Consider the following 13,066-nt stretch of genomic DNA (forward strand, 5'->3'; position numbering starts at 1 on the left):
CAGTGTAGATGATAAAAATCTACCTGTTGAATAAGTCAATATAGCACTTCAAGGATCTGTCCCAAGGCCACCTCTACAATGTCCGACCCTGCTTCCATCCTCAGCAAGGATATTGCTCTCTCCTTTGTGATTACAAAACATTCCAAATGTACCATTATTTTAGCACTAACATCATATCGTGCACATTTACTCACATAACATGTCTTCTATTTACTTGAACTTTTTAATGGCAGGAAAACTCTTATTCATTTTAAATGGTCATCATAGTACCCAGTTCCTAGCAGGAACTCAAAAACTGTTTTATAAATGAGTGAATATATGAAATAAATTAGAGGAGGAAATAGAGTGATTTGATTTGGCTTGGAATCACAGTCACGCGCGCACACACACATACACAAGGAAGAGTAAGACGCATGTGCTATTCTATGTAATTAAATGTTTTAAGGATTCTTCACTGTGAAAGACAGATATTAGATTGGCTGTGTTGACCTTTAATTCACCTTTGTAAAACATAGTTTTAAAAAAAGAGTCTGACTCAAAACAAAAAGTTATAAATTCACCAATTTGAGATTTTTATAATGGCAATACTGATAGATTTTGACCTTTAATGAGCTTCCACTTTCATTATTAAAAAGGTTCTAATCTTTTGAAATAAAAGAACTGTGATTTGTGGATATTTTATGGTCTATGTATTCCAGTTGGTTTTTGTTTTCGGTCACCTCGGCAAAAATCTAAAAGAGGTTTCCCCAGCGGAATTTGAGATATGTAAGTATACTGAGAGGGAGGCAGAAGGGGGGATGGCAATTTGCTTTATTCATGACTCTTTTAAGATAAAATGTATTATGCCCACACCCATGCTTAGGTCCCAATGACTCCATTTCTAGAGTTCCACTGTGGTGACCACTATCTATTCTAATCAGATGACAAATAGAAGTCAGCGACTGCCTTATCAGTTGTTAAAAACATTCCTATCAGCATACCTCGGGATGGGCAGAGCCTAGCAAGTAAGAGCACAGACGGTATGTTAATAGTATCAAAATTTCTTTAGAAACGAGATTGGGAAATTCAAATGTAAAACAACACATAAAAACTAGACACCTCAAGCATGTAATTGTATATTTATTTCTCTTTTTAAAGAACACTCCTTAATGTAATTCAATATACAAACTTGGTTTCACAGAATTATAATCCACTATATAGCACAAAGATAACCCAGATCGTGTGTGTGTGCACACGCATGTGTGTGCGCACATGCTGCTGTACCCCACCCTTTCTTCCATTCTTCTGGACCTACAAAGTCTCCGCCCACCTTCAGCACCAACCAAAGCCCACTGCGAATGTTATATACAAAAGACATCATCCTCCCACAAGTTCCTTTCCCTGGAAAGCTTCTCCCCCGTTCCCCCTGAGATAGCCAGAAGTGTGACACTCTCCCCCTCTTCAAAAGGGTAAAGTGGCTTCTCCTAAAGCCGACGCCAACCCTGTTACCGTGTGAACTGGCTGACAGGAAGGGCTGGTGAGCAGGTAGGTCTCCACGCCTCCTCCCTGCTTCCACTCCCACCCCTCAGAGTCCAAGCGCAATCCCTCTGCAATAGCCTTAGTTCCCGTCACCAATGTGTGCAGCGAGAACCAAGGAGATCTCTAAGCCCAGGTCTCCTCCACGGGCAGCGCACAGCACTGCCTGCCAAGCCACCGGGCCGGCCGATAACCAAGCTCTGCACAGTCCCATGTGCTTTGTCACTTTAATTTTTAAAGACACCCTAGCATAGGTCTGTGGCAACCTAGTGTCCAACCGAGTTACATAAAATTGTACCAGTGATGCACTTGTACATATTTACATGGGGCGGAATGTTTTCCCATATTTTTAGATGAGTATATAGATCAACATGTTCACATAAGACCAAATACTTTTAATATTATTTATAACTGATTTATAAAGCTTTGAAAAAACTCACAAGAGCACGTTGTTTACTTTAATGCTTTACGGTACTATCAGTTTAAAATCACAATCAGCACTTAAGTTATAGTCAATCCAGCAAACAAGAGACAAAAAAAATTTACAAGAGTTAAGAACTGACTGATACATCCTTTGTCTTTTTTTAACTAATGCATAAGTGCAGAATAAGATACTCTAGTTTAAATATCTTGTTTACAATATACATTTTTGTTCTAGTTACGCAACAGTAAATCCCATGCTTCACATAGAAAAGCAATCCACAACATTAAGAAAAAATGTACAATTTATGAAACAAAGTAAATAAATATTAGTATTACAGAATCAGAGCTGTACATAAAAGCTGTTCGGTTTTAATCATATAAAAATATGTTTTAGTGCAACCTCACATATATATTGATGCTGTTTTGCTTTACATCATTTAGATCCAAGTGTCCAAAAAAGGAAAGAAATTACATTTATTACAAAGCAGATACACAAATTCTAAAATATGTACAAATTACTGCTAAAAAATGCTTATAAGAATATAAGCAAAGTAAAGAAAAGGCACAAACATCTGTACAATTTTAAAAGTACCAGACCCAATAGGTTAATTTCAAATTTTGTTTTGGTCAGGCTCATGATGACTTGTTAATTTACCTAATTCTTTTGATATAACAAAAGTATATATAATAGCAAACTACTATAACTTAGGACAGGCATGCTATAAACTTAATTACCTCTATTTCTAGAAAAACAAAACAAAATAAGAAAATGTGGAAATGAAAGTCTCCATGCATCTTAGATCAATGTAGCTGACTCTTTTCCGATGAAGGTTCTTTGCCTTCCTCTGTGCTTGAAGGTAATTCTTTGCTGCCGTGAAAGCCCGACTGCTTGTCATCCACACAACTCTTGCTGTAAAACGTGGAGTGAGCTAATGCAGTCTGTGATGTACCAAAATTGTCTTTTTCACCATCATGCAAGTCAGGGTGGGTAGCTGAGGTACAGGGCTGACCTGGCTCAGGTCCACTAAAGTGTCTAATGCCAACATGTGCACTTCCCGAGGGTTTCTGGTGGGGGTCCTGCACCCGCACTGGCTGGTCTGCCCCAAGCAGAGCGGCCTCTTCTGTGGCAATCCGGAGAGAGGCAATGGCTTTTGTACAAGTCTGTATATTTTCCTCCTGTTCCCTCTCGGTTGCATTTAAGCTGTCTTCCGAAGTGCTCTGTTTCATCAATAGCCGAGGAGAGGAGGGCAGGCTAGGTGGACCAGATGACTGCAAAATGTGAGGAGATGGCTTCTCGTGCTGCTTAGAAATAATATAGGGATCCTTGGCGAAGGGGTCCCCGGAAGCCCCTTTCTTCTCCTCAGAGCCATCCATTGGCAGAGGCAATGTGGGTGGAGGATGTAAACCAGAGAGGGCCGGCGGCATGGAGTGAACCATTTGGATCCCACCAACTGGCACCATGGGGATGGGAGCTCGCACTTGCTGCTGAGAGTGGAGTGGAAGATGACTGAAGACATAGTCATTGGGACCCTCAGGGAAAAGGCTGGAGCCTGGATGGTCATAAGCACCTTCTTGGTCTCCATAGAGACTGAAGTAAGGAACCTGAGGTAATCCTCTTCTTAAATTCTGCACAGGGGAACAGAGAGCACAACAACATTTAAAACACACTGCTCTTCACACTGAGGTCCAGCTATTTCACTCATTCATTCTCTCGCTCATTCACTAGTCCATTCAAAACACTTTAAAACTATCTAACCCTTTTTTTGATTTTTCATTTTCAAGACGAAAGATTTCTCAGTTGTCCTTTAGACTCTTTGAATGACTCTGTTGGTCTCTGAAAAGTTACTTTTGTTTTTAAACAGCAATGTGATAAAACATGCAGTGTGTTTTCCACTAGGTTTAGTGATACATTTTTGCTCTTTTTTTTTTTTTCGTAAGAGAGAATGAAGAGAAAGTAATGGGTAATGACCAGAAAAACCTTACCGAGCAAAAACCACTAATAATTTATAATTAGATATTTAAATTCAAGAGAAAGTATTGAGTTTGCCATCTGTTTATAAACTGGACAAAATTTTAATATTTTTCTTAAGTGTTGATAAGTATAATCAGAGTGACAAGCTTGAAAACTGGTTTTCTTTTTTAGTTTCCTAAAGAACAGATGACAAAATGGTGGTGATACACAAACCAGTTCTTTCAGAGTACAAATTATTGGTCTAAAGGAATAAATTCCTGCTCAAGAGAGATATGCTGGGAAGAAGACGAGCAGCTTCATCGAACCACAAATTAAGGCCAGTTTTTGTAAGGAAACTATCTACCCATCAGAGAAGTAGTTAACATTAAATATTTCAAAGACGATTATGTCTAACTTCCTCTGATTATACTATTTCCACTCACATCTCTTCTGGGAAATTAATGAATTAAAAATACTTAAAATTTGTCCTGACCCTGAAAATGGAGAATTTACTTTCTATAACTAAATCTGTAGCAAAACACAACTTAGACCGTGAGATTTTCGGGTTTTAATGACATTATCCAGTTTCAGTCACTGAAATTCATTCTTTTACTAGATCGTCATCCCAAAGGCACTCGGTTTTTATTTTCTGAGAACTTAAAATCAAATAGGTAAAAACCTATCAAGTATGATAGTAATCCAGGAGAGAGGCAAGAACAAAAAGATGTTCTAATTTATTTCATGGATTTCTATTCTAAAAGTCAAGGTGTGCTTTATACTATTAATGATTCATCCGAGTTCTATTTAGATTGTGAGACCAGCTCAGAAACAATAAATTATGCATCACCTCCGCTACTCTGTGCCACGCTTGGTCCTATCCTGCTCTGGGCTATACCTTAGTCAAACTAGAAGTAAATGATCTATCTTGGAAGTATGTGGGAAATCATTTAATCATCAGCCCTGTAATCGCAAGGACCTAACAAGGCAGGTAAGGTGAGAATTTTTATGGTACGAGAATCATTTAAATACTACCAAAAAATCCTCTCTTGTATATGCTCTGGTTCTGAAAATGGTATGTTTCCTTCATCAAACACCAGTTAAAGTGGAAGAACTACAATGTCTACAATAATCATCTGTGAAGATAATCAAATGAATCATCGTTTAATCACAATGATCACAGATTTAAAGTTTAAAATAAAATGTAGCTTGGCTATTTTCCCGCTTTTGTTACTATTCCATTATGGCCACTGCATACTCTTAATCAGAATGGAGTCTGGTAGCCAGAGAGATAGATGTCCCATCACATGAAATCTTTGACTCGAGGCTCATAGAGGAAGCAATGATGTATTCTGTAAAACTAGGTTTATTCATTATGTTCAAATTCCAATAAAATCATATTTGTGTTAAGAATAAAATTTTTATATTCATACCTTTACTGATAGGAAATTAAATGATTACAACTCTGGAAGTAATTTCTATCATACAACCACTTTCACTGCTTAAAAGGCTGCTGGGCCTGTCCATACATCCTCGCTCCTTCCTCCCATCCACCCTTCTGTATCCTCCAAATAAACGCTCAAAAAGGTTTTTCTGTTTTGGTTTTTGCTCCATTTGCAACCCTATTTTGTTTCATAATTTGGGCCTTACAATTATAACACAGTGCAAAAATTCTTATCTTACTTAAATTTCAGTAAGAAAAGTCTTGATGTGGAAATACAAATAATGAATTCATGTGTGGGTTGTGTTAAGTGTATGCATACTTGTGTATATATGTATGTATGCATGTGTGTATGTGTATATATGCACCCCATGTACCAGACATATTATCCCACTCTTCTTTTCAACAGCATCAGTAGGTCCTCCTGAAGCAAATGCTAAGGAGGAGGGAGGAAGACCAGAGGTTCATTGGGGGCAGGGGATGTGTGTGGGAGGGAACATTAAGGCAGGGGAGATAATCCATGTGAAGGTAACGGGGAAGAGGAAGCAGGTGCTCAGCTGTGACCCATCCGAGCTCAGTCATTGGCTGGGGGCTGCAGGGCAGAACATGGCCGTGGCTTAAAAACTGAGGCCTATGCTGAAGGTGCTAACAGCAGGAAGCTGTCGGCTTACTGCGTTCCTTACAGCTGAATGGCAAGTTCTTTCCAGGACAGAAATCTGCTTGGTCCACCTCCCTAGCTGCCACAAATGGATAAAGAAACTATGGCCAAGAAGTTAAGTGACTTGCCTAAGATCACACAGACAGCAAGGGACAGAACTGAATGTGGACTGTTTCACTAGACACAGTGTTCTTCTATACTACATATCAGGGACCAGAATACTCTTTTCTTTGACTGCTTACTCTTTATCTACCAAATATTTAAAGATGGAAAAGAAAAACTTTTATTAGAAAGATGAGGACAGAAGCAATAAAAATTTCAACCTTATCCTTGATCTACACCGAGCAGACTCTCAAAAAAATATTTACTCAAAAAATAAAACTCTTAGTTACCTCTTTATTCTATTATCTATGTATCTATGTATCATCTATCTATCTATCTATCTATCTATCTATCTATCTATCTAATCATCTAGCTATCATCTAGCTAGCTAGCTAGCTAGCTAGCTAGCAATCTACCTATATAATCGATTAACCAGAGGGCATTCTCTCTCTCTCTCTCTCTCTCTGCCCCCTAACCCTTCTCTTCTGAAACTAAAACTAACCTTATGACATTACGGTAGAAACAGCAGGACAGTACAATCCCAGTGATAATGTATCACCTCCCCCAAACTTGCTCACTCCTTGGGGCCTATTGCTCAGACTAAACCAGACAATGAGTATGTTATGCTGGCTACAAGGTCCTTTACACCATGGTCACTGTCCTGCGGGCCCTTGGTCAATGTTAATCAATAAGACAAGGTATTGCTAATAGAATTTATACAAAGAAGAATTCTTTTAGGGTTATTCTAATTTATCAAACATTTTCAGAGAGGGTGAAGCATTCATCTAATACATCATCAATTCTATTTTGCTCTGGCAATAAGCATCTCATTCACCACAACAGAAAAGTGAAAATCTTCTCTGCCCTTCAAAAGTGATGTGATTAAACATAAAATGGGAAGTGTTTGGGACCATCTGCCCCCCTTTCAGAGAAGATTCCCAGATCTATTCCTTCATATTATGTAAACAGAGTAACAGGCTATAAATTCTCTAAAGATAATTAAACTGGGTAATAGGCCAAAGGCTCAACACTTGTGTTTCATAAATAGTAAAGTTTAACAAGTCTATTAAATGTCCAGGTGAAATGATAAAAACAAAAAAACCCAAAAAAACTAATGCAAACTCAGTGACTAATAAAAACAATACCCTTCCAACAACGACTTTCTGGGCACGTATCCGAAAATTAGATGAACTCTCATAGCCCAGTCCTAAAGTTCCCTTGCCCGAGTTTTACTGCGAGTTCCTACTATTTTTTAATAACAATCGTGTGTTGTGACTGCCATTGAGTGAATATGCCCCAACATCTCACACAGAACACAGTCGCAGCCCACGTGGCCAGCGCCAGAACAGGAGAGCCTGGTTTCACACACTCCGCCAGCAACACTGGGTCTATACCAGAGAAAGCATTCTGCACCTTGGTACCTTGGCATCTGAGGAATTTATCACTCTATTTATGCTGCAATGGCATTAATTCAGAAGAGTCCTCCTTTCTGCTCAGCACTGCCAAGACACAAAAACCTGTGGAAAGGTACCTTTTTTTCTTAGCTTGCTAGTTTCTTAGCTTGGCAAATAAATTCTGTCCTGATCGCTATGCATGTGTCTGCCATAATTACACCACGAAGACTAAGTTGGTGGCGGGCTTGTGACAAAAGTGTGTTGGGGTTGTGGAGGGAGATGCAGCAGGGGCTTTCTCGAAGTTCAAAAATGACAAAATAAGCGTATGATTCAGGGTGGTGGGAAGGTGACGAGAGGGAGGAAGACTGGCCACCAGGGCAGTGAGGGGACCGAGCTGGGAGCTGGTGGTGCTTTCTTCCGCTGTGAAGGAAGCTGTCGATCTACATGACAGGAATCCAGAGCAAGGAGAGAACGGCAAAGAACAGAGACCAGGAAACAAACAAACAAAAAGCATTTAAAGCAAACAAACTCAAGAGGTATCATTCCTCTGTCTGTGCTAAGTGTCTGCTTCATTCAATTTTTTAAATCCTACCCTAACTGGAAGAGACACCAAGGTCTGCTCTGCCATGGAATGAAGCAGGGCGTGTGCTTTTCAATGGATTTGTGTTAACATTCTGCTGAAGTGTAATTCATGATTGCCACTGTTGTTATATTAATTTATACTGAGAGCATACCGTAGAACTCTCCTCTGATACTTTCTCCCTGAGCTCTCCCAACTTCTCACTTTCTTTAGGCCACCACCTCACTTAGCAAGTGCACTGGATAGCAGGAGGGAGTCACGATGGCAAGAAAAGCATATATGTTCATGCCTTTGATTTACAAACACACCGATGGGGTCACTCTCTCTTCTTCTGGTTCCTCACTAGTTTCACATGTCAAATCACTATGAGCAAGGTAATGAGTTTATTAAAAGAAAGTTATTGAAAGTCAAGGCTAAGACCTTAATCGTAATCCTTACCTGGTAAAGAGTTACATAACTATGACACCTAAATGCCCCTGAGAGTGTCTGTCTAAGCAGTCACGACATTCCGAAGACGCTACCTTTTCTACTCATGTAAAAGTTTCGGCTCATGTTTATAATTAGTTAAGCTTAGAAAGCATTTAAAAAGGCCTCACCTGTTACCAGCTGGAACGCACCACTGCTCTGACGCAATGCCACTCCACTTGGGGTAATGCCATGGCCATGCTACTGACGATAGCTAGCGACAAAGACGCCATCCTGCTATTTTCAGTAACCGAGTTCACTCCTCCCTGAGATACCCATGTTATAAATGTCACACTAGTGTGTTATCAAGAGGTTCTAATGTGGTATGACTTATATATTAAAAACAGAAAGCTACTAATACTTACAGGAGGCCCCAATACAATTGGATCTGCTTGCAAATACTGCCCCATGGACAGGGGTGGGTTATGGTACAAAGCCCTTCTGGGAGATGGCGCTCTAATGGAGGTCATGTATTTTCTCTCTCTTCTGGGAGAGAGGTCTCTTCTTGCCGTGATATCTTTCCCAGGTGACAATGGCCTCCTTGGGGATAGGTGCCTTCTCGGTGAAACATCTCTTTGTGACATCTCTCTTCTCAATGCAGCTTCCTTTCTTGGTGAAAGATGTCTCATGGGTGACAGATCTCTCCTAGGAGATAAATGTCTCCTGGGTGATAAATCTCCTTTGGGTATCAGATACCTCTTTGGCGAATTATCTCGACAGGGTGAAGAATCATATCCTGGTGAGGAATGGTGGCTTGAGGGGGAGAAGTCCCTCGGAGAGGAGCTGGGCTCTGAAGACAGCATGCATTCTTCATCCATACAGCTGGGGATGTCTAACCTGTCTTTGTCTGGTTCTGAGTCTGTACTTTTGCTCTGGAATAACCTCTGGTATTCTGTCATCTGGGTATCTTCACATGAGTCACTTGGTGTCATAAGCTGAGTAACCTGAATACTTGGCAAAGTAACCAAATAGCTGATCAATGAAGAATGCCCCAGGGAACTATCTGAAGGAACCCCATGGGGTACGGTGCCAACATTCACAGGCAAAGAGGAGAATCTGGGAGGCTGAGGACTGGTGCTTCTCGATCTGGTTTTTGGTGTCAAATCTCCCTGGTCATCAAAGTCATCATCATCTTCATCATCATCATCATTATCATCTCCATCCTCACCATCCGATTCTTCGGCATCTGAGAACTGATGATCAGTTGAAATGCTGGACATGCTATGCTTCTCAGCTGCTTTGTGCAAATCTTCCATAGTTTCTGAAATAATTGAATGAAGATAGTGGAGATCAAGATCCAGATATCAAGGTTAAGAGCTGAGTTAGGCCCATCTCCTTCCAAGAGCTTTCCTCAACCCTCCAGCCCCTAGAGATAGTTCCATTTCTGAACTCCTCTAACACTGACTGGACACTTACCTCTGTGACCCTTCACTGGTTCTTATTTTTTTTTATGTATGTGTCTGATCTCATCCTCATCCTACAATAAAAACTCCAGAGTAGGACCTTATACCTAAGATACCACACTACCCATACAAAACCCACAACGAATGTGTATGTAATGCTGTAAATGATGATGTTACAGGGGGAAAAAAAAAAGCAATAAGCCGTCACTACAGGAAAAAGCTTATGTATAAGTGGTGTACTGAAGGAGGTTTGACTGACCCCCAACTTTTCTATGATTTTTTTTTCTACTCTATTTCCTCTTAATAGGAAAATTAACATGTTAAAATGCTGTTCAAATTCCACTCCCTCAAAAACTCCATAAGACTTAAATCACTATCATAACACAAGTGCAATTAGATTTCCTTTATGGTTCTATATATAAATATTTTCATAGTAAGAATTTTCCCCCTCCCTAGGTCATGAAATGCATTTATTACTTCTCACACATGCATTTGTGAGACTCCAAGCAATGTGTCAGGCTTCTTTTCTATGTTTAGTATTTAATAAACTGAAATGGGATCAGTTTTTTTAAAAAAATATTTAAATTTATTTTGCCACTTTGGTCACAAAGCTGCAGCATGCATAGTGAAGGGGTCAGTTGGCTAAGTTATGAAATACCTGCTTCCTCAGTTTCTGTATCATCCACCGATGTCATTGAGACTCCCAATTCCAGGCATTTTTTCATGTGTGCTTTAGATTTCATATGCTTCGTCAGGTTTCCTAGAAAACACAGCCCCCAAAATGAGAAATTAAGTGGTCACCCAAATGTGATGATTGCTCCAAAATTAAATGCGAAATGAACCAACTGGAAATAAGATGGATTTGATTCTGCCCACTACCCCTTTCCTCAAACTTAAGGAAAACAATCTGGTTTCTGAAGATTCAACCCCGAAAGCTTTGGCCCAACTTCGTTTCCTTCATTCTAGAAGGACTGTATAAGTCCAGGATCACATCTTTTAAGAGTAGGCGCCATGCATGGTTAGGGAACCCAGGCATTCTTGACTAAGAAGCGATCTAATATCTCTTTGGCCCAAATGGGCAAATCTCCCAAGACTCCGTAAAAACCCAAAGTGGGTCACACATCTCAGAAACTTCAGAATGAAATATTATCGACACACCCACCAAACCCCGGCCCTTCTGGCACTGATCAGCCATAGATTAAACACGCAAGATCCTAACTAGTCAGAAGAAAAAGACATCCAAACTAATGTCAGAAGCAACCCTGTAAATGAATTCAAAGATCCATATGACTATTTAGCTCACTACTTATAAGAAGCATTATTCTTAGTATTTAGCATCTATCTGTCTGGCATATGTTAGCAAACTTTATGACAGCAGTTTCTTAAATTCTGGAGTAGCAATATTCCCTTTTGATTTATCTTGAAACTCCCACTGTTCAAAGAAAAAAGGAAAAGGTTTTTATGTTAAATATGCAGTCTGATGATAATATAGGCATATACAATTACGTTTATACATACTAATGCATGTGTGTTTCTGTAGATTTATATAATTGCTAGATGGAATGCAAGAAATTATGAAAACACTGATCCAATCACCTTTGACTTATAGATCCAAGGAACCAATTCAGTTTTAAGGGGCATAATATTATCTACGCCCTTTGATGCTGCTTTAGCAATGTATAGTTAATGCCTTATTTTTAAGAGTAGGTTCACTGAATTTAGGTGGAAACTCTCAGCCTGCTAAAATAGTTTGGTCCCCTTGCAGGGGCTTTTAACTTACTATTACTATTAATGTAATACATGACTCACAATTCTAAACTTGAACACTGTCGTTTATTATTTTACTTACTTTTTACTTCACATATTGCTTATTGCTTATAAACCTATGAATTTTATGTGATATGTTGAGAACTCCAAACAGGCACATTTCTAGGTCCCTATGGCTCTTATTTATCAAAAATTAAATCCACAGTTTTTCTAAAAATCTATAAGATTTTTATAGTGAATCAAGAATTATAAAATCTGTAAGTTAATGAACTATATCTATAAATTAATGGAAATCACCCGCTTCTGCAAGAGTGCAAGTTATCGTGTATGTGGATGGGTGTGGACGCTGGGTGTGTCAAGATAATTTACTTAGATCCTAATAGGTGTTCGTTCTATACTTTTTCAGCAGGCGGGCAGTCAGGTGTTGAGCTTTCCTCTTCGGGGAAGGTGTGCAGTTAGAAATCTGGCTCTGATGGAGCGCCATCCTGGCTTTGGTTTATTGAAGTCTTGAGCTTCTGAAGGGATTACAGCAGGGAGAGAGGACCGGAATGGCAGGGGGAGGGCGCCTGAAGGAGCGGCACAGGCATGGAGCTCTGACGACAAGGGTTTGGATAACAGGAATCTCAGCTGGAGGTAAAAACTGGTGGGGTTTCCCAGGACGTTTGGCTCATTTTAAGATTCTGAGTCATTTGCACATTCCCAAAGGGTAACTAGGAGGCTCAAATAATGATTGAGAATAAATTATTTCCTGCTAAAGTCCAGGACAATAGTTCAGAGCCAAATTTAATTTTTTTTTCTTTTTTTAATAAAACTGTGATGTTCCTTCACCCAGGGTTTTACACGACACTACCTGCAGCCAAATCATATGCCTAGTAAAGATATATCAGTTGTAATTACTGGTGGATTTGAAGTATTTTCTGAAACTAAAGTGTAAATTTTCTTATCTCCCAAGGAGTTTCTCAGTGAAAGTCTATATAAAAGGATCGACTGTGAAAAGGTGAATGACATTTAAAGGACCTTATGTTTATTTCTTTTGAAATGCATATGAACACTCCCTTCCCCTTCTTCTGGCTTCAAAGAAGGCATCCTTGTAATACAGTATACCTTGTTAATTAAAAAGAAACAGATATATCAAGAGGCTACACATTTATACTTCTGATAAGCCAAACGATTCAGGATTTTGGCTATAAGAGAAAATAGACATTTCTCTACCAAAGATTATTTATTTGATATTTATTTTTCTCGATGGGGGTGGAGCAGATTAATTGATATGCATATTTAAAGTTAGAACGTTAGAGATAATATAAGGTTGGTGAGGGACTGCTTAAGAACCCATTAGCTCTAACATATTTCTACAGTAAGTAGTAAAA

At 39.3% G+C, this 13,066-nt stretch overlaps 1 protein-coding gene across 10 annotated transcripts in view; it reads right to left on the reverse strand.

The window, feature by feature from the left end:
• Positions 1-1,101: 1,101 nt before the first annotated feature.
• The window catches only part of HIVEP2 (HIVEP zinc finger 2), a 180,581-nt gene continuing 168,616 nt past the window's right edge, over positions 1,102-13,066 (reverse strand). For all 10 annotated transcript variants that reach the window (XM_016119569.2, XM_016119566.2, XM_016119567.2 and 7 more), the window contains 3 exons: positions 10,588-10,689; positions 8,892-9,787; positions 1,102-3,564 (listed from right to left, as the gene is read on the reverse strand). In XM_016119569.2, coding sequence (XP_015975055.2) covers positions 2,740-3,564; positions 8,892-9,787; positions 10,588-10,689 — 1,823 coding nt within the window. In that variant the 3' untranslated portion in view covers positions 1,102-2,739. The remainder of the gene's footprint in view (positions 3,565-8,891; positions 9,788-10,587; positions 10,690-13,066) is intronic.

This window comes from Rousettus aegyptiacus, unplaced genomic scaffold (genome assembly GCF_014176215.1).
Source record: "Rousettus aegyptiacus isolate mRouAeg1 unplaced genomic scaffold, mRouAeg1.p scaffold_m13_p_1, whole genome shotgun sequence".
NCBI lineage: Eukaryota > Metazoa > Chordata > Mammalia > Chiroptera > Pteropodidae > Rousettus > Rousettus aegyptiacus.